The sequence below is a fragment of the Drosophila miranda genome, chromosome 3, assembly GCF_003369915.1.
Source record: "Drosophila miranda strain MSH22 chromosome 3, D.miranda_PacBio2.1, whole genome shotgun sequence".
Classification (NCBI taxonomy): Eukaryota; Metazoa; Arthropoda; class Insecta; order Diptera; family Drosophilidae; genus Drosophila; species Drosophila miranda.
Genome location: NC_046676.1, coordinates 13,677,576 through 13,705,247, shown reverse-complemented (window position 1 = coordinate 13,705,247; position 27,672 = coordinate 13,677,576). Strand labels below are relative to the sequence as shown.

General features: G+C 42.5%; 6 protein-coding genes across 6 annotated transcripts; 3 read left to right on the top strand and 3 right to left on the bottom strand.

Annotated features, from left to right (window-relative positions):
- The first annotated feature begins 629 nt into the window (after positions 1-629).
- LOC108160610 (COP9 signalosome complex subunit 7) lies at positions 630-9,152 on the top strand. The gene is made up of 5 exons (XM_017294724.2): positions 630-898; positions 966-1,218; positions 8,301-8,521; positions 8,590-8,743; positions 8,881-9,152. Exons 1-5 carry the CDS (start codon positions 713-715, stop codon positions 8,901-8,903), a joined length of 837 nt encoding a protein of 278 aa, XP_017150213.1. The 5' UTR covers positions 630-712; the 3' UTR covers positions 8,904-9,152.
- Positions 9,153-13,232: 4,080 nt separating this feature from the next.
- On the bottom strand, positions 13,233-13,937 carry LOC108160938 (larval cuticle protein 1). The gene is made up of 2 exons (XM_017295226.2): positions 13,831-13,937; positions 13,233-13,761 (listed from the first exon to the last, which is right to left on the bottom strand). The coding sequence occupies exons 1-2, from the start codon at positions 13,840-13,842 to the stop codon at positions 13,357-13,359; spliced, it is 417 nt and encodes a 138-aa protein (XP_017150715.1). The 5' UTR covers positions 13,843-13,937; the 3' UTR covers positions 13,233-13,356.
- Positions 13,938-15,446: 1,509 nt separating this feature from the next.
- LOC108160939 (larval cuticle protein 2) lies at positions 15,447-16,123 on the bottom strand. Its single transcript, XM_017295227.2, has 2 exons — positions 16,016-16,123; positions 15,447-15,936 (listed from the first exon to the last, which is right to left on the bottom strand). Exons 1-2 carry the CDS (start codon positions 16,025-16,027, stop codon positions 15,568-15,570), a joined length of 381 nt encoding a protein of 126 aa, XP_017150716.1. The 5' UTR covers positions 16,028-16,123; the 3' UTR covers positions 15,447-15,567.
- A 1,071-nt stretch (positions 16,124-17,194) lies between these two features.
- Positions 17,195-17,815, top strand: LOC108158286 (larval cuticle protein III/IV). The gene is made up of 2 exons (XM_017290523.2): positions 17,195-17,302; positions 17,365-17,815. Exons 1-2 carry the CDS (start codon positions 17,291-17,293, stop codon positions 17,689-17,691), a joined length of 339 nt encoding a protein of 112 aa, XP_017146012.1. The 5' UTR covers positions 17,195-17,290; the 3' UTR covers positions 17,692-17,815.
- A 1,040-nt stretch (positions 17,816-18,855) lies between these two features.
- Positions 18,856-19,491, top strand: LOC108158295 (larval cuticle protein III/IV). The gene is made up of 2 exons (XM_017290536.2): positions 18,856-18,965; positions 19,029-19,491. The coding sequence occupies exons 1-2, from the start codon at positions 18,954-18,956 to the stop codon at positions 19,353-19,355; spliced, it is 339 nt and encodes a 112-aa protein (XP_017146025.1). The 5' UTR covers positions 18,856-18,953; the 3' UTR covers positions 19,356-19,491.
- A 1,251-nt stretch (positions 19,492-20,742) lies between these two features.
- On the bottom strand, positions 20,743-24,291 carry LOC108160346 (probable cytochrome P450 4ad1). Its single transcript, XM_017294291.2, has 9 exons — positions 24,092-24,291; positions 23,096-23,205; positions 22,748-23,027; positions 22,232-22,301; positions 22,036-22,162; positions 21,810-21,974; positions 21,512-21,752; positions 21,261-21,443; positions 20,743-21,194 (listed from the first exon to the last, which is right to left on the bottom strand). Exons 1-9 carry the CDS (start codon positions 24,255-24,257, stop codon positions 20,971-20,973), a joined length of 1,566 nt encoding a protein of 521 aa, XP_017149780.1. The 5' UTR covers positions 24,258-24,291; the 3' UTR covers positions 20,743-20,970.
- Between the last annotated feature and the right edge of the window lie 3,381 nt (positions 24,292-27,672).

Sequence of the window (27,672 nt, the reverse complement as noted above, 5' to 3'; positions counted from 1 at the left end):
TACTGTATACTGTATGGTTAGTTATTATATGTATTCTTTTCTGTATATTTTAAAGTCGAAATTGAAATCTATCCAATAGCTCGCGTAGCACTTTCCTTGGTTACTGTAGTCATGGTGAGGTCAAAGGATGAGTATTTGTTTGACCTTTTTTTCTAAAACTTTTTTTTTATAGTTTTTATAGTAGTTAAAATTAGCATTTCATGAAGAAAATGTATCTATAAATCGCATAAAATTATTTTTTGAGGCATGGAAGCTCTAGCTAGCTAGAAATATAAAATTAAATATCAACATCGAGGAAAAAATCTTCAAATTCTTGACGGAGAACGATTAACCCATTGTAGACCAAGGGAGTAGTTTCATATATCACCGAAAACTATGAAAATTTAATAGCTTTAGCGCAGGTCAGATGAAAAATATCGTAGTTTTTGTAAGTTCAGAGGAAAGATGGCATGGAGCTACAAGAATAATTTACAAACAGTAATATTTTCCGACATTTACTTCAAGTCGTTGAACTGCTTTAATATAGGGGGCTTAGGTGGGCTAAGTTCGTTTTTTCATCGGTATGTTTACGGTATATTTCGAAAATTAGATGGTATATTTCAGTATATTTTTGACAGTCGGACCTATCGATATCTCGCACATCTCTAACCAAAATAAAACACAAAGATCCCGGTTTTGTTTTGCCAAAAAACCATAGAATTAAACCATTAAAATGACTCAAGACATGCTTCTTGGAACCGAGGAACCGAGCAAGAGCAAGGAGACTTTCCTGGAGAAGTTCTGCGTGCTGGCCAAGAACGCCACTGGCCCCGCGCTGCTGGACGTGCTGAAGCAGGTGCTGGAGGCACCGAATGTCTTCGTTTTCGGGGAGCTGCTCGTGGAGCCCAATGTGGCGGAGGTTTGTGATTGATTGGCACCTTGCGGGAAGTATCTCTGACCTTTGATAACTTTGTTTGCTTGCACAGCTTAAAGATGGTCCCGACGCAAAATACTACAACACTCTGAACCTGTTCGCCTATGGCACATACAAGGAATACCGCGCCAACCTCGGAGACTACATCGAACTGAACCCAGCCATGCAAAAGAAGCTGCAGCACCTGACCATCGTGTCACTGGCCATCAAGACGAAGAGCATTCCATACGCCCTGCTCCAGAGCGAACTGGAAATCGATAATGTGCGTCATCTGGAGGACATCATCATCGAGGCAATTTATGCGGGTAAGCAAAGGCTTGCCGTCGAGTCGGTCAACAGCAGAACTTCTGCAGAGACGCTTTCAGTTGAAAGTTAATTGAAAAAGTTTACGTAAACATTAGCCCAGACGGCGGCAGCAGACATTTGGCTTGTCTGCCTAGACATCAGGTGCAATTAGGAGCCTTCAACTTGTTCTTAACCTTGGTCACGTTTATGCGGGCGGGCTATTGTCTTAACTGCTCTCACAATTCACGGAAACCGGACACACAGACGAGAAATTCTCCATTTCATGGCCACCCTTGTCTGGTGGGTGGCAGTATAATTTCTCATCATATTTTGCATAATTAAATCAAATGCTAATTTTTTCACGAGAAACACAGTAACTAACAAATGGCGGAGGAGCCTTAGTTAGCATTTGTGAAGGCAACCATCACATAAATTTCCAGTCCGCCCCTGCTCACAGGAGCAGTGCACTTGATTAGCCGGGACAGCTGACGCGTCCTGGCGCCCCAGTTTAAAAAAATAGATGGCTGTGCCATCGACTGGACTGTGACGGGTGCTTTCTTTTGCCGGATTCATTAAGTGACGCGGGGAGATAGGCCCCAGCCACCTGCCACCAGTTGCTGGCGCCTCGCTTCATCCTCCCACTATGCAGATAAGTTTTTACGGCGTTTCAGCAACGACAGCTGGATGAACACTTTTGCCTCAATGATTGCTCGTTGGAGCTTATGCCTCGCAGCATGTCGGCACTGATGGTGATTCAATCTGTTTTGTTCAAAAACGAATGGATTTTAACTACAGCCAATTGATGTTCATGTTTCGTATTTGTGGAATTTGTATATTGAAAGGTATTCAAACCGGAAAGCAGAATATTTAAGTTTGATGAATTTACTATGGAACATCCAAGGGTTTGTTGTACCAGCTCTAATTGAGATTGAATGTAGGTGTAATCTATACAGCTCCAAATTCGCATCCGATTCAACTATCAACTTCGAATTCTCTCAGCGCAATTTTTTATTTTGTTTTCCTGTTTTCTACATTTATTAAACTGAATGTGAGGTGGTTGGGCTGTGCTCCTCCACATGACAGCTTCAATAAATCTTTGCGCCTCTCAAAAATCCGCAGTTTACATAGTGGCCACTTTGTTTTCTACCACACTGCAACTGTTTGCTTAAGGCCGTAAATCAAAAACAACAACCAAACTGTTGGATGGTTAGTTGTAAAGCCCTCGAGTCCCGGACCCCACACATTCATATTTACATACAGAATGCGCCAGTAAGCTCTGTTGCAAAACTTGTTGGTGGTGTTGATCTTTCAGCTTGGCGACCATAGAACATGTGTACCGAAACAAAAATAAACCGACACTAGTCTAAGCTGCAGCAATATTGGTCAGGCGAAGCGTCGGAATGGACTGCATCGGAATGGGGAAGAGGCTTGTGGCAAGTGCTGTGTTTCAAGCACTTCGGTCTCCGACACGATTGTTAGTGCAGTTGATTTGCCGCCGGAATTCGAGCATGGCCAGAGCCATGGGTGCCTGACCAGAACTATGAAAACGTTGCCAAATACTCGTAATTGAATCCGGGTAAACCAGAGTGAGGAGAGAGCGCCGGAGAGCGCTGCCTGCCCAGAGGGTGGTCAAAGCAAAGCAAATAACATGCTAAAAAATTTTAATGGAATCTTTCGCTGTCCATTATCCGAGCAAACAAAGTGACAAATCAACGCCTTATGCCTCACGGCCAACTGTCTCATAAATAACATTTCCCAGGTATCTGTATCTTTATCTCGATCTGGTCAGGCCCCTCGACCTGAATGGACGAAGTGTGAGTGGGCGTCTGCGCCCTAGCACCTGCGCCCCTTCTAATTGCTTCCAAATCCTAGCGATTCCCGCCCCAACACGACTGAGATTTATATTATGATAGCCATCATTGGGCCATCAGCCATCCACCAGAGCAGGGCAAGGGGCAGATGCTACCTGAAATTCGAAATGCGAAATCAGTACCATAGCATTAGACGTTGTAATCTGACATCGCAATTTAATGTAGTTGGAGAGAATGGAGAACGGGAAACGGCCCGCCCCTGGCTGCAGGGCAGGTGGCTCTTTGTTTGCGTTCTCATTAATGCTGCTCCGTCTGGCATTAGCGAAGCATTTGGCTTGGGGAGGGAGGCCTGGAATGCTGGATGGGCAGGGGGAGGATATGGTAACTAAATGCTTTCTATAATTGAAATTCACTTGAAAGCCGTTGGACCGTTGGTCCTTGATCTAGTAGTGGATTTTGTTTGGTTGGCTCCTGATTTAAACATTAATTTTTCGTCTCAAAGCGAAAGAGTACATGTGAAAATCGCTTCACAAGAAATCTAATTCAGAAATCGAGTTCGATTTGCAGCAGAACACTACGACTGCTCTAGAAACACTCCATTAAGGAATATGCAGCATGCTAACGCTTTAGGGTATCAGCATCAGCAGACACTTGAGCGGTTTTTAATATCCGCGCAAATTTGAAAATGTTTTCCCAGCGAAGAATAACTCATGATGGCGCAATACCGCCTGCATCAGCAGCATCCGAATCCGAACAGCGGCTGTAAAATAGGCGAAAATGCTCGTAAACTCGTGAATTCCATTGCACCGTGGTACATGCCACAAAAGTTGTTTCCGCCACCGGCATCATCCTTTGCTCAGAGCACTGCGCGCTGTTTCTGACATATTGCGTGTGTGGAATGGTCTGGGCCTGAGCCTTGGGCCTGTGAGCAGTTTTCGGGCATGGTTCTCCTCTTGGCGGGGCGCAGGCTTTAATTTCTTTTGAAAGCCTTTATGTCAAAGGAAAGTTCCGCATAATTCTAGGTGCTCAAGAGCGTCTTTGTGAGATGGCCTCAAGTTCTACCTCTATTTTTTTTTCTTGTGCTTTGTGGTTCTATGGGGATTTGCAATTCAGAAAAGCAGAAAAAAAACAAAACAAAAAAAAAGAAACCCTGAAAACATTCAGATGTTTTACTGACGCAAGAGAGCACTTTACACTTGTTTCAACCAACAAATTTCAATCGGCTTGCACCGTTTCGTAATCTGTATATTATCTGTCGAAAAAGCAGTTCAAATTTCACCTGCATTCAATGAAAATTGAATGCAAAAACAGATTATTAATTCGAGTCTATCGAAGGGAAAACATATCCATGAAACACAAAAACACAATGAAGGACTCGGATCCATTTAGGATCTGCAAGTATTTCTGGGTGTTTCCCAAAGTGCATTATCTGTTCCCAGATCCAAGCTGTCTTCCTGCTGATTGCAAGTTTGTCCTTCGTTACAGGCTCCATTTGGCGGCTGCATCCCCTTACCCATTCGTCTGGCACCGCCCCTTCTTAAAGCCGGTGTACTTTGATTGCGCAGCTGTTTCTGATTACTCCATTCCTGAATTTCTTAGTTTTGGATGCCTCCGGCATATGCCTGTTACTTGGCGGGCGAAACTTTTTTCGGAGGATGCTAAGCTCTCTGTGAGGTCGTCGTTGTCTTCGCCGAGCACTTTCAGTCAGTTTTAGGTGAAAACTTTGCCATAGTTCCCGCGACTTCATATTGATGGCAGAAGTTTCCCGTTAGCTCCCGCCCTTGAGGTTAGGCGTTGTTAAATTTATCTGTCGACTTTGTCCTACGCCCTACTGACACTGCCACCCGCTGCTGGTCTTTGTGTAAAATTTCAATTAATAAGTTCTGTTTTATTGCGCCAGGTGCGGAGACGACGGCGCACCCGAGGAAAATGCAAAGCTGTCGGCGACAGGTGCGCAACCTGAGAGAAATTTGCGCTCTCCGGAGATTGCACTGGTTATTTAACGTGGCCTTAGCCAGAGACACAGGAGAGGTCTTAACTATAGTATATATGCCTGCACGGGCCTGCTGCCAATTATGAATACAATACTCGTATAAGGGTGGAGGCTTTAACAATTTTATATCCCTCAAAACTGTATCAACAGCCGCAACCGCAACGGCAGCTACAGCCCCAGCCACAACAACAGCCGTCGACGGCCCACTCAGGCGATTCATTTCGCTGTCCGTCAACGGTTTTTTTCCAGAATTTGTGGGCCCAGCAGTAAGCATGATTGATTGTATTCGCTTCGCGTTTCGTGCCACGCAACAGGAAAAAAACCGCAGCAAAAATTCGCAGCCCGCAGCCCAAAGCCCACAGCCCGCATTCTGTGACATGCACGGAGCCTCCGGCGCTGGCTAGGGAGAGGCGCCAGCAGGCGAGACAAGACACATGTCAACGCGAAAATGACTTACAAAATTTTACAGCTTTTGTGGCTCCCATCCCGCATCCCCCATCCAGCACAGTCCAACCCATCCCCATTCCCATCTTCATTCCAATCATATCCAATCCGACATCCATCTGCTCGTCTGCTCATGTTTTTCAATTATTCGTCGCCTACTTGTGGCATCAAATTCAATTTGCTCTCAAGCTAATTAAAAATATGTTTGACAATTTGTCAAACCAAATCACTTAAAGAGTGTTAGCGAAATTGAATTGAATCAGCGTGCGAATTTTTAGCATATTTCATTGAATATTTATGTCACAAGTCTGGGCCATAAAGAAAACGAGGGGGAACGTTGTGAGTTGCTGCGGAGACCGCAACTCTACATTTATACCCGATACTTAGTCAGTATGGCTCTCCTCCGGCAGACGCCGCTAATATTAAACGACACGACAAAGAGAGAGACAGAAAATCAGTCTGAGCTTGTCGTCGGGCGCTGCGTTGCCACTGCAAATTGATTTCTTGCTTTTGGCTACAAATCTGATCCGATCTGATCTAGATTCAGCCATCTGATAGATATGGTCATTATCTATGATTCTGTGTTTTTAGTTTTCTCTAATGTGCAATATTGTGGATGCAACAGATTTTCGTCCTTTGTGGGGGCGGAAGGGGGTGGGGCGAAATTCTGACATATACGTTTTATAGTGAGATCTAACAGAAGTGCGGATACCAAATTTGGTTACTCTAGCCTTAATAGTCTCTGAGATTTGAGGATGCCCCAGATTTTCGTCCTTTTCGGGGGCGGAAGGGGGTGTGGCGAAATTTGGACACGAAACGGTCAAGGTGCGATATCACAGGAGTGTGGATACCAAATTTGGTTGCTCTGGCTCTTATAGGATCTGAGATCCTTGAACTCATATTTTGCAATTGGCAAAACCGACCATGAAACCTGTGTGTTAGAGAGAGACAGAGCGAGAAAGAATGAAATTATTTTCTTGATTCTGGCTATAATAATTATACGATCTGGTTGAGATTTTACACTCTAGAACATATAGTCATCCTCTACGATTCTTCGGTTTTGGTTTTATCGTATCTTTAAAAATGTGGATGCCACAGATTTTCGTCCTTTGTGGGGGCGGAAGTGGGCGGGGCGAAGTTTTGAAATATTTTTGTAGCAGTGACATATCACAGAAGTCTGGATCCAAAACATCGTTGCTCTAGCTCTTATAGTCTTTGAGCACTAGGCGCTGAAGGGGACGGACAGACGGACGGACGGACAGACGGACAGACAGACAGGGCTCAATCGACTCGGCTATTGATGCTGATCAAGAATATATATACTTTATGGGGTCGGAAACGATTCCTTCTGGACGTTACACACATCCACTTTTACCACAAATCTAATATACCCCAATACTCATTTTAAATATCTGGTATAAAAACTTGGTCCTGGTCCTGGTCCTGGTCCTGGTCCTGGTCCTAGTCCGAGTGCGAGTTCTGGTCCTGTGTACCCGTTATGGGACAAGTGGTCGTAAAGTCAGCTGGGGGAAAAAGCGCTTAAGGGCTTAACTTCGGCTTAGTTATGGCCGAAACAGAAAACAGTTATAGAGGGAAAGCCAACCATTTTCCATGACTTGGGAAGTTGATGCTGTAGTTTTATGAATCGGTTCACAAAGCACAATCCCCGAATCCTGTGAGCCTGACTGACGAAGATCTCCGCCTAATCTGCCAGATATAAATTTAAGTTCCTCTTTAAAACAAATTTGAAACAGGCAGCAAACATTTCAGTTTCAAATTAATTACACTCTTGTAGCAATGCCTCAGAGTGCATTTGCCGGATTACGTCCCCTGGAGTCGTATTTGGCAATAGAGTTGACCAACAGAAACAGTAATTTGACAAAGCTAATCGCTACACTAGACGTAGCCTTAAAATATCCAAAGGAAAAGTGAAAGCACTTGTATTTGATTGCCCGGATAACGTATATTGTATACGTGTCTCCACTTTCCAGTATTCGGCATTTTCGTTTCGGTTTGGATTCGATGCCGTTGTTTGATTATTTATTATATGGGGGCTGCAGTCTGTGGAAGCAGTTTCCTAATCAGTTTAATTGATTTGGGGTGGCCTGGTGGGATTACTCCCATTTGGGAAGGAAAGGAGAGATTGATTGAGTGCCTGGCAAATATGGGAGCACTCGGGCTAATCCCATTGTTTAATTAGTTAAGGATTCTGTGACAGCTTAAATAACACTTTTTGGAAATTCGAGACCTTGCACGAAGAGTTTTATTTGTAACCGAATTTGTGCAGTATATGAAGGGCTCTATGTGTGCCTGGTAAACAAAAACTACAACCATCCAGTCCGAGAACATTTTTCAACGAATTTCCATCTGCAATGTCACATGTCATCTGTAAAAGGCATCTCTAAAAGGTTTACCCAAACCAAAAATCGCCATTACGAATAAATCCCCCTATGGTTTTTAAACGAACAAGTCTCAAATGCGTTTGTGAAACGCTGGTTTTGAGCACTCAACAGGCTCGACAGGCAGGTGGATAGGCAGTTGAATAAAAAAGTTTGCAGTTCCGGTTTCACCAAACAACTCTTCGACTGAGGTCTGGGGCGCGTCAACGAGTGCCCACTTGTGAATGTCGAAGGAAAACTGTAATCCTGGGCATGGTGTTGGCTTGTCGCTGGGCGTTTTCACTGCACTCCAATGCTGCCACTTCACGCTTCACACTCTTGCCAACTTCAGACAGTGTTCGTTCTGGGCAATTAGTCAGAGAGAAGTTGACAAGACGCTTAGGGGACTACTTATATATGCGACGGAAAAGCCGAGGAAAACTTATTAAATTTCCGTTTTTATGTTCCGTTTTCAGACATCATTCATGGCAAACTGTTCCAGAACACACGCATTCTTGAGGTGGAGTACGCCCAGGGTCGGGACCTACCACCCGGCAACACTGGCAAGATTGTCGAGACTCTCCAGGCCTGGGTCAACTCCTGCGACGGCGTCTCCATGTGCATTGAAAACCAGATTAAGTACGCCAATTCCGAGAAATCCAAGCGACTGTTCAACAAGGATCGTGTAGAGCAAGATGTGAGTACACTATCTCAGATTAGAACCTCCTATTGATCCGAGGCTTATGCTTACTCCCTCGTTTCCAGCTGATTAATTTGAAGAAAATGCTGAAGAGTCAGGCCTCGGACAGTGATGAGAACATGCAGATCGACACCCATGGACCCAGCGGCAGCGGCGGATTGAGTTTGGCGGACCTTCGCAAGAAGCCCTCCAAGATGAAGGCTCAGCGAAATGCTGGAGGTTGGTAATCCAAACAAATGCAAATTCTCAGCGAAATCGCTTTACAGAACGCCTACTTTCCATGGCACAACTTTAATGACTTTCTCATTAAGTAGGAACTTTGCCATTAATTATTTTGTCACACTTTTTCCTTGCAGTTGGTCTGAAGTTCAGCAAGTGAGTGCAGGCCAGCCGAGGGGGTGTTTGTGTGGACTCGGAGCTAAGCCTTGGGGGAGTGGGCAGCACCAGCTCAAGGTCGGATGCAACGCCGCGCAGCACTTGAGAACCGGATACCACTCGGCAAGCAGCAGGACGAAACCAAAACCAAAACAGAACTCATTTCGATTCACATAACAGTGGGCTGTCCGCGGTCTGGAAACCATCATTTAGTATCAAACGTACCAATAAAATATAATAATAACCAAACGTATCAAAGCGCATGTTAATTAGTGCGGAAATTCACACTCATCTGCGTGCTTCCAGGCTCGTTTCCATGTAATTCGTTTATCCATCAGTGCCATCTATCTATTCCGCCGCAAATGGGCATTTAATTAATGTCCAAATTCGATTTTAGACAAATGTTTATCCATCACATCAATACAAATCTAAATTGTGCGTGTTTGCGGTATCCTCGCACTTGGCCAGCACATTTTACCTTTGACGTTATTTGTGGGCTAATTAACTGAGGCGAGTTGAATTATTTTCTGATACCTCTGATTGCCATTCTTTTTCCTATTTTATGCTCTGTTCATCCCACTATTGTTCTCTCTATTTCAGACTCTCATTTGTATTAAACATTGATTAGCATTGTTATAAATGTTTCTCTATTTTAATATGTATGTTCTCTAGTCATGGAACAGATTTTTATACCCGATACTCAAAATGAGTATTGGGGTATATTAGATTTGTGGTAAAAGTGGATGTGTGTAACGTCCAGAAGGAATCGTTTCCGACCCCATAAAGTATATATATTCTTGATCAGCATCAATAGCCGAGTCGATTGAGCCCTGTCTGTCTGTCCGTCTGTCCGTCCGTCCGTCTGTCCGTCCCCTTCAGCGCCTAGTGCTCAAAGACTATAAGAGCTAGAGCAACGATGTTTTGGATCCAGACTTCTGTGATATGTCACTGCTACAAAAATATTTCAAAACTTCGCCCCGCCCACTTCCGCCCCCACAAAGGACGAAAATCTGTGGCATCCACAATATTGCACATTCGAGAAAACTAAAAACGCAGAATCATAGATAATGACCATATCTATCAGATGGCTGAATCTGGATCAGATCGGATCATTTTTGTAGCCAAAAGCAAGAAATCAATTTGCAGTGGCCACGCAGCGCCCGACGACAAGCTCAGACTGATTTTCTGTCTCTCTCTTTGTCGTGTCGTTTAATATTAGCGGCGTCTGCCGGAGGAGAGCCATACTGACTAAGTATCGGGTATAAATGTAGAGTTGCGGTCTCCGCAGCAACTCACAACGTTCCCCCTCGTTAAATTTATAGCCTATGAATCACCACGCTCCCAACAATTTCTGCACACACGGTCCTATTTACTTAGAACATTTCAGAATCAAGCTAGAATATATATTTCAACAAGTATTAACAGTATTTCTGACTAAAACCAACATACGAGTATGTACAAGCTGCAAACAGAAGAGCTTTGCTCATTAAACCTAAGCAGAACTTGAACATATCTTCGACTATTCGAACTGCAGCGAGTTCGTTTTGCATTTGCTCCCCCAAACCCATCTAGATGCACCCTAAAACCCTTCTAGAACCACCCCAGACCACATTCATTTGAGCCCCAGAGAGCAGAGTACGAACACAATTCCCCAGCAATTTCTCATCTCATCAGGATCCCCATTTGCCCACATTTACTTAATTGCATTTTATGAGTAAACAACATGTACATATATGTACATGTGTATGCACCACATGAATTGTGAAAGCTTACAAACTTTAAATGGAATGCTCTCTGGGCATCTACATCTCTTATGAATATCAAAACAGCTCGAAGGCATGTATCTGTATTCAGCTTATTCCAATAAGCTCGATGCATTCGATTGACAGATTTTCAATGGTAATGGTAGATAACTGTCTCATAAATATAACTATATAACACTATAGGTTGGCCCTAGTTGAATGGCCTTAGTTCTTTGACCCAAAGAGTAGCTCCCTTTTTATACCCGATACTCAAATGAGTATTGGGGTATATTAGATTTGTGGTAAAAGTGGATGTGTGTAACGTCCAGAAGGAATCGTTTCCGACCCCATAAAGTATATATATTCTTGATCAGCATCAATAGCCGAGTCGGTTGAGCCCTGTCTGTCTGTCTGTCTGTCCGTCTGTCCGTCTGTCCGTCCGTCCGTCCGTCCGTCCGTCCGTCTGTCCGTCCCCTTCAGCGCCTAGTGCTCAAAGACTATAAGAGCTAGAGCAACGATGTTTTGAATCCAGACTTCTGTAATATGTCACTGCTACAAAACTTCGCCCCGCCCACTTCCGCCCCCACAAAAGACGAAAATCTTTGGAATCCACATTTTTAAAGATACGATAAAACCAAAAAACCAAAAAAATATGTTTTAGAGTGTAAAATCTCAACCAGATCGTATAATTATTATAGCCAGAATCAAGAAAATAATTTCATTCTTTCTCGCTCTGTCTCTCTCTAACACACAGGTTTCATGGTCGGTTTTGCCAATTGCAAAATATGAGTTCAAGGATCTCAGAACCTATAAGAGCCAGAGCAACCAAATTTGGTATCCACACTCCTGTGATATCGCACCTTGACCGTTTCGTGTCCAAATTTCGCCACACCCCATTCCGCCCCCGCAAAGGACGAAAATCTGGGGCATCCACAAATCTCAGAGACTATTAAGGCTAGAGTAACCAAATTTGGTATCCGCAGTTCTGTTAGATCTCACTATAAAACGTATATCTCAGAATTTCGCCCCACCCCCTTCCGCCCCCACAAAGGACGAAAATCTGTTGCATCCACAATATTGCACATTAGAGAAAACTAAAAACGCAGAATCATAGATAATGACCATATCTATCAGATGGCTGAATCTGGATCAGATCGGATTATTTTTGTAGCCAAAAGCAAGAAATCAATTTGCAGTGGCCACGCAGCGCCCGACGACAAGCTCAGACTGATTTTCTGTCTCTCTCTTTGTCGTGTCGTTTAATATTAGCGGCGTCTGCCGGAGGAGAGCCATACTGACTAAGTATCGGGTATAAATGTAGAGTTGCGGTCTCCGCAGCAACTCACAACGTTCCCCCTCGTTAAACTTACGGGACTCTGGGGCATCGGCATTATGTTCACATAATATTCGGTTTCTTGGCCATAACTGGTTTCATTTCTTTTATCATGAAACGAAATAAGAACAGTTAAATTAATGTAGTACTAACAGCATGACGACAAATGCCGAGTTTATGGATTTTAAATTTGCATCTTGGCGCCTTTTGGCATTCAATTCTTAATTGCTTTTCTCTTTTAAGCTGCACAGCAAATCTGGTTTGTTAGGAGATAAATTGCTCAAAATATTGCAATTTGAAATTGCGTCCACAACATGCTCTATTCAAATCTAGGGCATATTCAATTTAAGCTGTATAAGGTGAACTCGTTTCTCAGAATCAAGCTTTCCACCCAGACCAGCTTGCTTCTAGCCCCTATTGAGAAGATAAATATGAATTATACAAATTTGGCTAATAATAATTCCCAAAAAGGTCAAGGTAGTTTCTTGACACTTTCAAATATCGAATGAGATGCTGATAACGCTTCTCTTTTGCCATATTAGTTGAAACACTTTGCAGGTGCTACCCTTTATCCTAAGGATTTAAGAGAGATATTCGGCCTATGAGAATGATTTTGCCATCAGACGAACAGAAATGAGCCAAGACTCTAAGCGGTACTCTCCTGAGTACATCGCTGTATTATTTCACTCCATCTCTTCGTCTCTGTCTTTTCCACCCTCAGCGGCCTCTAACCTCTCAGACTCCCTCTCTCTCTAAAATAAATATCCTCAAACACGATGTCAACCACTTCATCTTCCAATCTACATTGCTGTCCAATACCGCTATGGTTTAAACTATTTCACAATAATACATGTTTTTAAATTTTCTACGACAATTCTACTATGAAAAGAAAACTTCGGAATCATATTTATCTCGTTGCAATAGTAAAAAAAGTAACAGCAAATGTGTAGCAAAAATACCAGGGATGACTTGGAGTTTCAGAGGTCTTGATCTTCCCTGAACATGATATGTTCTTGAACTTCATATACCCTCTGTTACTTTTACAAAGCACCGAAGAACACGTTTTCTTAAAATGTTGTGTTATTTTGGCGGACATGACATCTTTATTGAACGCAATAAAACATCAATTAATTGTGCTAAAAAGTTGCGAGAATCGAAAGCGAAATTCGAGTGTAGCAAACCCGTTGGACAGGTCGGAAACGAAACCGTTAGGCTACAGTTGATTGCAATCGAAAGTAGCAAAGTCAAAGTCTTGATCTCGTTACTGTAATCATTAGCAATCATTTGCATGTATTTGAAAGTCAAGAAGAACTCTTATAAACTAGGTAAAGAAAGGTATCCAGAGAACAGTCCATGGTGCGATCGGTATTCAGGGTGGGGCCTTAGTGATGGGAATGGTGAACGGGCTCGGGGGCCTGTGGGTGCGCCTCCAGCCAGGCAACGGCACGGGCAATGGCCTCTGGGATTGGTGGTGGAGTGGGGAGCACGGCACCCACGGGCTGGTAGCCATTCTCGTCGGCCACATACTTGATCTCAACGTGCTCGCCCTCGGGCGAGATCCAGCTGAAGCTGCCGTGGATGTTGCCATGGACATCACCGCTGGAAGCCTGCTGGATGCTGTTGGACACCAGGAGATCAGCATCGAAGCCGTCGGCGCGAACATCGCTGTGCTCGGACTTGACCTCGGCATGGACATCCTCGGAGCGTCCCACTGGGTGGGATACCTGAGGATGGGGAACATGCGCTACGCCGGCGGCGGCCACTCCCAAAACTGCGAACACCATCACCTAGACGGAGAAGATGGAGAATCACCCATTAGAACTTCGAGTCCCCTGGCTGTCCTTTGAGCTACTCACAAACTTGAACATTTTTGGTTGTTGATTGCTGTCGTGCCGTGAACGAACGTTGACTGATATCTGACTCTGGTCGGGTCGAGTCTTTTTATATGGTTCTTAATCCAGTTGATTCACCTAACAAATTGCTACAACTTGCATTCAATTGTGTTTCTGAGTTATGGGATGACATATTGGATGCGCCCGCACCCATAAAACCGACAACAACAGTTGCACCAAAAAAATCGTCACATGGCGACAGCTGAGCAAATGCCAAACAACGGTTTCACATACTATATACGCGTATAGTCTGTTAATAGATGCTAAAATGAAACAATCGCATCAATAAAAGTGCAAACGGGTCCGACAGCATCCCGAAAGCAAAACAAGTTCATCAAGCCCCCAAAAACAACTCCCCTCTTTCTTTCTAACTTCTAAATCGATTTGGCTGTTGCCTGTCGTTACTTTGAACCAAATCTTCCGCAGCACAGAGATTCTGCAATCTGATGCTTAACATCAAAGCATTGATTTATATCAAATGTTCCTCCTAGCGCCTAAGTTGAATTATTGTGTGGTTTCTGTTTGATCTCGATGTTTCCGCCTTTTCTGACATGGATTTTGGAACATGTCCGCCAATGTTGGTTATTCATCTAAGAAATGAATCGTGGGGTTCGAGCAGATAATCTTGGGGATTTTTGCTTTCATCCCTTTCAGATAGAAAAGTTGAGTATAACACTCTTCTTTTCATAGTAGTGCAGGGGGTGTTCTTAAGTTTGTGCAGTAGGTTATATATGTGGGAAGAATTAAATTTAACAAGTTCTACATCCCTCTCAATCTGTTTATAATCTAACTTACACAGGTATAAACATATTTATTTATGCAATTCTTAGATGAACATCATCCAACCATCCTTAACACGAAAAGTGTCATATTTTGTATAGTTTCTATAGAAACAATCGGTCTATGGACCTTAAGCTTGCAATATATTAACACGTTCATCGAACCTACAAAATACATGAAGTTTGAAACTCATCAGAAAGAGCCAAATTCATTGTCATTTAAAATTGTAACATGTTACGATACGAAAACATTTATTTTTTGCTTAATTCTTCATACAATTAATCGATCGTTTAATTAATTAACGCACAGTTACTAGACTAAATATACTGAAATCGGGGAATATATTCCTGAGCTATGGGCTTGAGAGGTAGCAAAGTTGTATAAGCTGTTGGCACAGAAGCTAGTATTGGCTACTTATTTATGGGTAAGTTACACATTTATTTGTAAAATTCCTTGCTAGAAAATCCGCCAGGATTAATACAGTCCTACGACCTATTGGACTTGTCAAATTGAGCTCCAATCCGTAGTCAACTGTACTAAGTATTAGTAGTAGTGAGTAAATAGTAAGTTTCAAACCAAGTGCAACTGCCATTTTACCGCCTTAATCAAATGACAGAGAGAGGGAGTAGATACCAGTTCCAGCGCTTACGTATAATTACTCTAATAAATATTGTACAGATTTCATAGATCATAAAACCACATATATAGTACTGACTGAGTACCTGGTATAAAAGTAGAGCCCCGGCCCTTGCCGCAGCTCTCAACGTTCCCGTTCGGTTTTTCCAATTTAAAATGAAATGTTTTTTTACTGCTTTAGGCATATGCATGTATTTTTCTGGAAATCAAGTAGTACGGCTACACAACTAGGGAGATATGCATCCATAGGACAGTCCGTTGATCGATCCATATCCAGCGGTAGCCTTAATGATGAGCTCCGTGCTCCGGAGCTTGGGGGTGAGCCTCCAGCCAGGCAAGGGCACGGACAATAGCCTCTGGAATTGGTGGTGGAGTGGGGAGCACGGCACCCACGGGCTGGTAGCCGTTCTCATCGGCCACATACTTGATATCAACGTGCTCGCCCTCGGGCGAGATCCAGCTGAAGCTACCGTGGGCATTTCCATGGATGTCACCGCTGGCGGCTTGCTGAATGCTGTTATCAACCACGAGATCGGTGTCGAAGCCATCGGCACGAACGTCCGAGCTGAGGACCTTGACCTCGGCGTGGACATCGTCCGAGCGCGAAACGGGAGCAACGGCGGCTGCCAATCCCAAAACTGCGAAGACCATTACCTAAACGGCCAATATGTAAGTAAAGGGTCCGTGAGTAGTTGAGTCCTTGAGTCCAAAAGTAATCATTTGAGCAACTTACAAACTTGAACATTTTTGATCCTTGATTTCTGTCTTTCCGTGAACGAACGTTGACTGATAACTAACTCTGTTCGAGCACAGTCTTTATATATGATTCTTAATCCATTTGTTTCTCACAATAACTCGAGAAAAGCTTTTTATTTCGGGCTTCGATGGCGGACATATCCATAAAGCTAGCCAATACTGCGCCAATAAATTCTCCTCTCAACAACAGCGAAACAAATGTCAAAAAACGGGTATTAAGCTTCTGAATAGAAGGTAAAATGAGACATGCTTTAATAGCGATAATGCAGGGAAGGTGCAGTAGAGTAACCTGTGTTCTGTCCTTGAACTAGAGAACTTGTCAATTGGGTATCAAATTACTTATAACTAGAGACGTAGAAGAGTTGCGTAGCAGAAATGAAGATTATGGTAAAAGCCTATCAAGGTATATTGGGATGACATTTGCTTATCTTTCCGAACAACCCTAAGCCGTAAACCTAAATTATGAGTACCTGGCAACGTAAGTCCAATAAGTCATAATATTTGTCACCTAAAATGATTTCCTAACACGAGAAATGGAATAAATCCTTAAAAAAAAACTCGTTCTCCTAGCTAGTAAAGACTTTTGATTCGAATATGTATATACTTTTATAGCAAACATAGAAGTAGGAAAGAGCTCCTCCCTCTATTCATAATCAGACCAAATGAAACCAGTAAACTCCCAATTTAATTTTCAGAGTATCAAATATTTCTGAAACACACCTAATAGCTTTTAACTTTAACAAAAATGCAGCTTTCTGACAGAGTTGTCATGATTTCATACTCGAATTAAGGTTTCGAAGACCCCGAAAAATATGCTACGCAATTACTTTAAAGAGAAATTTTGATTCTGATCTTTAATTAGTTTTTAAAAAAGCATATCTATATGAATGAAACCATATTTAATAGAAAATTTTTCAAATGCATGTATGTCATAGAAAAAGACTGTGTCCGTTCGATTCAAGCTTATATTTCAGATGATTAAATATGGAGCTTGCTAATGCGCTCGCTCTTCTGGACATTGCACATCACGTGGATGAAGAATGATTTTAGAATACGATTAAACATCAGGAAGATTTGCATATGATACTTCAGGCCATATGGGCGGGCACCGCTTATGCTAAAAATAAATGCTAATTTAAAACGGGTTGCATCAGCTTCGAGTTCCGCGGCTTGATTTCGGCCTATAAAAAGCGATGCTTGGTCTCATATCATCATCAGTCTCACAAGTTCTATTGCCTGAAACAAAATCAAAATGTTCAAGATCGTAAGTATTCCTGTTCCCACCAGCGCTTTTGGAACAATTCGAATAACGGATATCCCTTGCAGCTGCTTGTCTGCGCCCTTGCCGCCCTTGTGGCCGCCAACGAGAATGCTGAGGTCAAGGAGCTGGTCAATGAGGTGAATCCCGATGGCTTCAAGACAGTGGTGTCCCTGAGCGACGGTTCTGCCTCCCAGGCCAGCGGCGATGTGCACGGCAACATTGATGGCGTCTTTGAGTGGGTCTCCCCCGAGGGTGTCCACGTTCGCGTCGCCTACAAGGCCGATGAGAATGGCTACCAGCCCTCTAGCGATCTTCTGCCCGTCGCCCCACCAATCCCAGAGGCCATCCTGAAGTCTCTGGCTTGGATCGAGGCCCACCCCAGCAAGGAATAGGCACATCATCGACAAGGACATCACTTCGACTCGAAGCAGAAAGTCTGGGCTTGGATTATCCCGACTCACTGCATACAACTTAGAATATGAACAGCACACTGAAAATAAATAATATTTTCTAAAGAAAACAATCGAAATAAATTTTTAAATAGAATGAAACTTTACAGGAGGCAAAAATTAAGGAAACAATTTAGGTAATAATAAATGGACCACAGGAATTCTAAGTCTTTCTCAGATAATGTTCCCATAAACGTATGCACATTGCTTTACGTCGAAGTGTAAAGCATACCATTATACTTAGTATATAGGAAAGTACAAAATTGGAAGTAGTTGTCAACGACTAAGCCATATACAACATGGTATGTTTGGTAGGATAATGTTTTAGAGTCCCAAACGCATTTCTGACTATGTCCAACGATCAATCGTTAATCGATTTATAGTCCAGGCGATTCTTAGTTTCCAAAATTTCGGGGATACCTATAATCAACACGTATATTTCTTAGGAATATTCAATAGAAAATCTCGCAATTAATGTGGGTTTTAATAATGATATTTCAATATTGATTAATTTAAAGCTCGAAATTGATAAACAGTACATTTGTCAAAAGTAGAAAAACGGGTGAAGTGCACTAATTTTGTATATTTGAAGACATTTTAAAAGTTTTGAACATATATTTTTTTAGTCCTACCGTCGAAAATTAAAAGAGCTCCAAAAAATATGCTATGGAGAGGTTTTCAAATTCATTTTGAGTAAAAATTGTAGGTATTTTATAAAATATATGTTAAATCTGACGCAACAACTAGATCGAGCATTTTACAATTCTAAACTGGAATATTGACTTTCTTATGAATTAATTACTGTCTGCACGAGCTTGCTTAAAATTTCCGATATAGTCTGGATAATCATGCGGCGGATTATAATCAACGAAATATCTAAACTGCCACTGGAAGTCGCTTTAAATGGATCACAGAACCTGCTCAGATAATATTTTCAGAATAATAATGGAGGTAATTTGCATAGAAGAGTACAAAAAAGTGCAGCACACAGTTTTTATTGTCCTAATCGTCTAAACTCTACACATATGATAATCTGGTAAAGATTATGGGAAACGAAACCGAAATGTTAATTGAAAACGGGTTGCATCAGCCTCGAGCTCGAGCTTGAAGGTTGACTTTAGCGTATAAAAGCGATAATCGCATTTATTTTGGCATCAGTCTCACAAGTTCTCTAGTCAGACAATCAAATCAGAGTCCAAATCAAAATGTTCAAGATCGTAAGTATCTCCAAGCCTGGATAGCGTTACATAGGACCAGGTAATCATAATCAACCCTTGCAGCTGCTTGTCTGCGCCCTTGCCGCCCTTGTGGCCGCTAACGAGAATGCCGAGGTCAAGGAGCTGGTCAATGAGGTGAATCCCGATGGCTTCAAGACAGTGGTGTCCCTGAGCGACGGTTCTGCCTCCCAGGCCAGCGGCGATGTGCACGGCAACATTGATGGCGTCTTCGAGTGGGTCTCCCCCGAGGGTGTCCACGTTCGCGTCGCCTACAAGGCCGATGAGAATGGCTACCAGCCCTCTAGCGATCTTCTGCCCGTCGCCCCACCAATCCCAGAGGCCATCCTGAAGTCTCTGGCTTGGATCGAGGCCCACCCCAGCAAGGAATAGGCGCATACTCGACTCTGACTTCGGAACGTCTCGGAACAGCAAGTTTGGACTCGGAATTTCCTTAGTTACTGCTTCTTAGTTAGGATCCGAACAGCATGATGTAAAAATAAATACAATTATCTGAGCTGAAATATAATTATTCAATGTGATATATCAAACAAAAATAGCTTTAAAGGTGATGCCCACGGCTGTTATTACACACATACCGTGGATGTAATCCCGGTGAATGTGAAAGCATTGTAACTAAAATATTCTGGTAATAATTGCAGATTTCAGATTCCTAGACATTTCTATTTTACTTGGGTTAGGAGTTTAAAAAGTGTTCCCCTTTGTCTTGACCAATCTGGCTATCTGATACATTTAGATTTAATTAGATTCGCTTCGAGGTGACAAAGCCAGAATCGTAAATACGAGTATGTTATGACTGACTAAGGGGTAAAGTAACCTGTCGCGATTGGGGTGCCTGAAGGATGGGTGCCTAATATATGTCGAATTTTAGATATAAGGACTTTTTATACCCGAAACTCAAAATGAGTATTGGGGTATATTAGATTTGTGGTAAAAGTGGATGTGTGTAACGTCCAGAAGGAATCGTTTCCGACCCCATAAAGTATATATATTCTTGATCAGCATCAATAGCTGGGTCGATTGAGCCCTGTCTGTCTGTCCGTCTGTCCGTCTGTCCGTCCGTCCGTCTGTCCGTCCCCTTCAGCGCCTAGTGCTCAAAGACTATAAGAGCTAGAGCAACGATGTTTTGGATCCAGACTTCTGTGATATGTCACTGCTACAAAAATATTTCAAAACTTCGCCCCGCCCACTTCCGCCCCCACAAAGGACGAAAATCTGTGGCATCCACAATATTGCACATTCGAGAAAACTAAAAACGCAGAATCATAGATAATGACCATATCTATCAGATGGCTGAATCTGGATCAGATCGGATCATTTTTGTAGCCAAAAGCAAGAAATCAATTTGCAGTGGCCACGCAGCGCCCGACGACAAGCTCAGACTGATTTTCTGTCTCTCTCTTTGTCGTGTCGTTTAATATTAGCGGCGTCTGCCGGAGGAGAGCCATACTGACTAAGTATCGGGTATAAATGTAGAGTTGCGGTCTCCGCAGCAACTCACAACGTTCCCCCTCGTTTTATTACTCTCTTCTTCTCCACATTTATCATGAATGAATAATGATTCCACCCAGAAGATTCCGATTTTAAGTCTGATAATGATGTGCCACACTCCAACCGACCCAAGTAAAGGTCAGCCAAGATGGTGCTATTCTGTGGGTTATTTTATGAACTGGTAAGCTGTCTTTGGGATTATCAAATACCTTTATGCACATATGTATGTATGTAGGTTGTGTGAATTATGCAATAAAACAAAAATATAAAACGAAACTGCCAAATCTCCAAATGAATATTCATTAGCAGCGACTATTTAATGGAGTGCTAATCAAAATGAAATATTTTCCAAGTTAACTTTGATGGTTTATGGCAAACAATGCTTTGCAATGTCTGAGAATAGACTAAGTCTGTAGACCAAACCGGGATACATTGGCCTTGACATTTTTAGTATGGATATAATTTAATTTTTTAGTCTATAACGCTTTGGGTTAAATCACTCCACAAATGCTCGTTTGCCCAGCCTGATTTGTATGCCATTCTCCGACTTGAGAGTCACCCGAATATTCAGCACTGGATCGTACTCGCTCTGGGGAACACACTCTACCTGGGAGTGATCGTTGATGCCCGAAGACAAGCCATTTACAGCGGGCAGGATCTCGAAGTTGCGCACCAACTGAGATAGCAGGGCCTTAAGCTGATACATGGCAAACTTTTCGGCTAAAAAACGGATAAATGATTGAGTTAGTCAGTTGATAAGGTTGGTTCTTAGGAAGAGAACCCTACCAATGCAACGCCTGGGCCCAGCACTGAAGGGGACACTCTTGAAGGCTTCGATGCCGACATCTGCGCCTGCAGTCTCGAATCTCTCTGGGCGGAAGACGCACGGCTCCTCGAAGTACTTCTCATTGTAACCCATGGCAATCAGACACATAATGACCGTGGTGCGTTTCGCCACCTTGGTGCCGTCTGCAAGTGGGGGAACGTAGAATGAAATGTTTCTCCATAGGACTTTGATTCCATGTCCAACTACTCACTGATATCGATGGGTTTGCGGTTGGTTCTCGCTATCAGCGGGACGGACGGGTACAGACGCAGTGTCTCGCGTATGACCAGCTCCAGGTAGCGCATCTGATCCAGCCTGCCTATATCCGCTTCTGCCGTGAGATCCTGGCCAAAGATGCGCTGCTGCTCCTCGAAAACTCTTTGCTGAATCTCCGTGTGCCGGGAGAGTGTGTACAGGGTGAAGGAAATGGCGGCAGCAACTGGATCGTGGCCCTATATCAATGAAAACCATTTATCGAAACTGAAGATCACTTGGCTTGGAGCACTTACTGCAAATATAAATGTGGATATTTCCTCTATAATCTCTCGTTCCTTAAGGGCACGCCCGTCTAGCTTAGCAGCCAGGAGGACATCGAGGAATGGTTTATTGATTTGTTGTGTCCTTTCCCCACAAGTGTTCTCATCCGCCAGTTGTTGGCGTCGCTGCGTGATAATCTAAAGGAAAATATTGAATATTAAAGCACACCCAGGCAATCCCTTGTACTGAGGTACTTACTCGGTAGATTTCCCTGCGGAGCAGAGACAGTGCTCTTCGCTGCTTCATGTAGTACGACGTGAGGCGGAAGAGGGCATCGAAACGCTTCACGATGCTGAAGGTGCGCTCCTGGACGACATCGCAGAGACTAGGGATGAGTACGGACTGTAAAAGGGACTCGACTCTCGGCGGATGACCTGACGGAGATTATACTTACTCCTTGATGGCCCCATGCAAATCGGACGGCTCATCGTTGAGTGAGTTGCTGACCAGACCAGTGGCGTTCTCTGAGTAAAAGAACAGAGGGAACAGAAAAGGCAGAACTTAAGGCTTGAGTATGGTCAAGTAGAGGCTAAACGAAGCTAGACGAAACTTCAAAATGGTTAATAAATTACTCCCAGTTAGTCAAGGAATATTTCAAAAACCATCTTAACCGTAGAATATCAAAATGTTTCGTATTGTGGAGAGGAAAAGGGAATGTACCTCAACCGCAGGTTTTGCGAGCGGCCAAAACTTTTTCCTACAATCTGCGGCACTTGTAGCCATTTTCTATGCAATAAATCTTCTTTGTAAAACGTTCATAATAAATTACAAAAAAAATAAACGAGCGGAGCCCCCAAACGCAGGAGAGCGAGGCTCTGCCCCAGAAAACTCCGACATGACAAATGTGCAAAGTTTTCCGTGGGTCGCCCTGCTCTGCTCTGCTCTGTTCGAAAGCGAATCCTTCACTTACCACACACAATATCCAGAGTACATTTGGCCACCAGCTCCTGGGCGTCGAAAATCTCCAGCGTCTCTGTCAGTTCATTGAGCCTCTGCACAAATTTGCCGCCTGTTCGATGAACCACACGCAGATAGCCCTCAATGGCCGACCGTTCAAAGGCCGGCATATAGAGCTTTTGATGCTTCAGCCAACGGGCACCGGAACTGGTTAGGAGGCCATCGCCAAGCCAGGGTCGTAAAAAGGAGTATAAGTGCTCCTTGTACAGCAGAGATGAACTCGACAAAATGTTCTGCAAGTCGAACACAATGCCATACTCGTAAATGTGGAGTGTGAGTGTGTGTGGGAGAGGGTACTCACCTGAATTTCCGCTGGATCACTAAGCATCATGTGATACTGCAGGAAGACCAGTGAACGAAATCCCTGAAAATCATATTTCCGACAATACTGCAAAACCTTTTTTGGATACTCTGTGGAAAAAGTAACATGCAGCCAGAATGTTAGGCACTACAAAGTTTAATTTTCCATCACAAGTATGTTGTGGAAACTGCACTTGAGATTGTGTTCTGGATTTGTACATCTGCATCCACATATACATGTCAGGTAGCTGTCACTTGACTGCGGCAGTTGTGAACCCATATCCCAATGTTCGAAACGAAATATCCAACATGTGAATGCAGCCTGCAGGTTTGGGCAACCTCAAGTCACCCTGATTAAGTTTGAGCCCCAAAATATTATATGGTTATAAATTGAAGTCGCTATGGAATGGTTGGAGCTCATTAAATGCATCAAAAAGTGCAATGGAAAATGATTGAAGTTGAGCCTCAACTGGTGAATACACTCGCTTTTCACTTTTCTTCACGGTTCATGCATTTGAGGAGCCGAATCCAATTGAAGAGCAATCTAAGCTGGCTGGCAACAATGGACAACAGGCTCTGCCGGGAAGCAACCATCCGACCATGCAAAACTATCAGTTGATGTGCAGCATCCATTCTCTGTGCAAGTCCCAGGCCATTGTGCATTTGGAATGATTGCTTTAGGCACGTGCATGGCAAAGGGAAAACAATACCGAATTATTCAGCTGTGCCGTGGAAAAGCACTTGGGAAAAGCGCCGAGAACTTGATGAAAATTGCAACAAGTACGAAAACATACAATGCAGCGAGAAAATCAAAAACAAATCGTTAAGCTAAAAGCGAAGCGTACATCCCAGTCCCGGAAGAAATCGAATGCACTTTTTATGAATAAAATGCACAATTCCCATCTCAGCACATGTTAAATTCGATCAGAAAAAAGCTATTATCCAACGAACCTTCAAGAGTACATAAATATAGGCAGGCGGATGGAATGGTACTCACCCGCTGGCTTCAGACCGAACTGAAATATATTGCCCACAAAGGGGTAGGGCGTTGGTCCTGGTATCATTTCCATAATGCCAGCCATGTGGTCTATGTAGTTGAATATCTTGACACCTTTGAACACCAAAATGGTGGCCAAAATGATGGCAATTGCAACCAAAAACATGATCCCGATTAACTGTGCTCCTCGGCTATTACTTTCAAACTGTTTGTTCTACTTCGAGGTCTGATTATACGTACTATGGAGGTGACAAATGTTTCCTACCGATAACCCCATCGATAGCTTATCTTACCTTAACTTTCTTCAGCCAACTAGTTTGTGTGTGTGTGCGTGGGTGTGTTTGTCTGTGCTGTTTTCTGGTAGTCAGCAATCGCTTTTCGGCAAACGCTTTAAATAACACTATCAATCTCTCAATTAACATGGTAGTTCTTTATGACATGCCCCTGTCGGTAATTGGTGAATCGAATTACACTAGTTCTGGCCTAGCCAAGGGACAAAACTTGACTCACTTTACTGTGCGGTTATGACGCGGGTCTAAAGGTTATTCTATTTGTTCTGTTAATCAACTAATATTACTATGAGTATGTGTTTGTTTGAGAAACAGAAAAGAAAGGGGGTTGGTATGACTAAAACAGAAAGAGGAAATATACACACGTCGGCATAAGTATTTTGACAAAAATTATACCCAGCATATTTGGTTGTAACTTTTGATTTTTTTAAAGTAGAAAGTATATTTATTTATCGTAGATAGGTGTTATATTAAGCTTATAAAAATATGTACAAAAAGTATGATAAGTGCGTTTATTCTGAAATGAAAATTAATTATTCGTAAACAGACGGTGGCATAAGTATTTTGACATTTTATAAAATGTGAAAAAAAAACAAAAACGAATGGAACGAAGTAACTTTTTATAATGAATCAGTAAAATATATATCCTCCCTTTGCCTCTATCACCTTTTGCAGACGTCTCGGAACTGATTCCACTAAGCTGTGGATATAAGACAATGGAATTTCTCTCCAGAGTGATTTCACCTCTGAGATTGTATCCTCACGGTTCCTTGTCAAATCTGGAGTCCGGTTCCTTTTTATGTACGACCAGAGATTCTCAATAATGTTTAAATCTGGGCTCTGCGGCGGCCAGTCCAAAGTATTAACCCCAATGTCCTTCAAGAATTGGGTAACGACATTAGCTTTATGGCACGGGGCGTTGTCCTGTTGGAATGTAAAGGACTCCCCAATCAAATTATCTCCAGAGGGGAAAGCGTGATCGTTTAGCACTTCCAAATATTTCTCTTTATTCATGCTGCCATCCACAGGCACTAAATTTCCCAAGCCATTGTAGGCGACGCATCCCCAAAACATTACGGTCCCACCTCCATGGCTCGCTCTTTCACATATGGGTGCCACTTTTTTGCGACGTTCTTTCAGAATTCTTACGAAAACTTTCTTTTTTGAGCCGTGAAACTGGAAAGCACTTTCATCGCTCCATAAAACATTTTTCCAAAATGAAAATGGTTTGCCGATAAATTTTTTGGCAAACTCAAGGCGCTTTAGCTTATTACGCTGAGTTACTTGAGGTATAGCTCTGGCAATATATGTACCATAGTTAGCTTCCTTAAGTCGTCTACGAATTGTCCGTTCACTGACATCAACATTTTCAGTTTCCTTTAATTCACTGGCAACCGATCGAGGAGTTTTCAAGACATCATGCTTAAATTTCCGCAAAATGAAAGTGTCTGCCTTGGCAGTTGTCTTTCGTGGTCTGCCACATCGTGAAACGTTTTTTGTAGTGTGGGTTTTTTTATATTTGTTTATTTGGTAATATATTGTCTGACGTGAAATATTGCATAATCTACTGATATTTTGCACTGAAATACCAGAGTTAAACTTCACTATTATTTCATTTCTAAGAGACTCACTCAATTCATTTTTTTTAACCATATTAAACAAATTATTGAACGAAAATAATTTTTATCAGTAAATACAATCTCTAAACTGCGATAAACCGCAACAATGGTCTCGCTTTCTAGCGACAGCAGATCAATGCAAATTAATTGAAGTTCTGACAAAATACTTATGTCCAGCTAAGCTCAGCTTACGAATGAGAATAAGAAGCATATTAAGAAAACTCAAAGTGCAACTACGAAGATAATTTGCAATCTACTTTATGCATTCATCTACTTAACGGTAAATCAGATAAGAGAGCTTTTACATGTAGCAATTCGTCGAAATTCAAAGCTAAACGTTGCGTAGAGCTTTGTCAAAATACTTATGCCGACGTTGTAGTATCTATGAGCTATTATTGATTTAATTAAACAAATATTAATGAATAATAATAATGAAATGAATAATGAATAAATATTAATTAATTTCTACAAGCAAACACGAACCTGAAGTATTGGCACAGCAAGTACTTTTGTACAAGGAGATTTTCGATGAACAAATAATTGTATACAATAAATTGATTTATTTTCTACAAAATTGGCTAATTTGACAAATTGTACTAAATTATTTAAGAACTATTTTAAAACGAAACGAGGGGGAACGTTGTGAGTTGCTGCGGAGACCGCAACTCTACATTTATACCCGATAGTTAGTCAGTATGGCTCTCCTCCGGCAGACGCCGCTAATATTAAACGACATGACAAAGAGAGAGACAGAAAATCAGTCTGAGCTTGTCGTCGGGCGCTGCGTAGCCACTGCAAATTGATTTCTTGCTTTTGGCTACAAAAATGATCCGATCTGATCCAGATTCAGCCATCTCATAGATATGGTCATTATCTATGACTCTGCGTTTTTAGTTTTCTCGAATGTGCAATATTGTGGATGCAACATATTTTCGTCCTTTGTGGGGGCGGAAGGGGGTGGGTTGAAATGAATAATGAATAAATATTAATTAATTTCTACAAGCAAACACGAACCTGAAGTATTGGCACAGCAAGTACTTTTGTAAAAGGAGATTTTTGATGAACAAATAATTGTATACAATCAATTGATTTATTTTCTACAAAATTGGCTAATTTGACAAATTTTACTTAATTATTTAAGAACTATTTTAAAACGAAACGAGGGGGAACGTTGTGAGTTGCTGCGGAGACCGCAACTCTACATTTATACCCGATACTTAGTCAGTATAGCTCTCCTCCGGCAGACGCCGCTAATATTAAACGACACGACAAAGAGAGAGACAGAAAATCAGTCTGAGCTTGTCGTCGGGCGCTGCGTGGCCACTGCAAATTGATTTCTTGCTTTTGGCTACAAAAATGATCCGATCTGATCCAGATTCAGCCATCTGATAGATATGGTCATTATCTATGATTCTGCGTTTTTAGTTTTCTCGAATGTGCTATATTGTGGATGCAACATATTTTCGTCCTTTGTGGGGGCGGAAGGGGGTGGGGCGAAATTCTGAGATATACGTTTTATAGTGAGATCTAACAGAAGTGCGGATACCAAATTTGGTTACTCTAGCCTTAATAGTCTCTGAGATTTGAGGATGCCCCAGATTTTCGTCCTTTGCGGGGGCGGAAGAGGGTGTGGCGAAATTTGGACACAAAACGGTCAAGGTCCGATATCACA

Bases quoted from the DNA above. Each gene is read 5' to 3' on its own strand.
- LOC108160610 (XM_017294724.2), top strand. From the start codon at position 713: ATGACTCAAGACATGCTTCTTGGAACCGAGGAACCGAGCAAGAGCAAG. The intron at 1,219-8,300 runs GTAAGCAAAGGC...TTCCGTTTTCAG, and splicing joins CATCGAGGCAATTTATGCGG to ACATCATTCATGGCAAACTG. The intron at 8,522-8,589 runs GTGAGTACACTA...CCTCGTTTCCAG, and splicing joins AGGATCGTGTAGAGCAAGAT to CTGATTAATTTGAAGAAAAT.
- LOC108160346 (XM_017294291.2), bottom strand. From the start codon at position 24,257: ATGTTTTTGGTTGCAATTGCCATCATTTTGGCCACCATTTTGGTGTTC. The intron at 22,163-22,231 runs GTAAGTATAATC...ACTCATCCCTAG, and splicing joins TTGCATGGGGCCATCAAGGA to TCTCTGCGATGTCGTCCAGG. The intron at 21,195-21,260 runs GTAGGGTTCTCT...TCCGTTTTTTAG, and splicing joins TGGGCCCAGGCGTTGCATTG to CCGAAAAGTTTGCCATGTAT.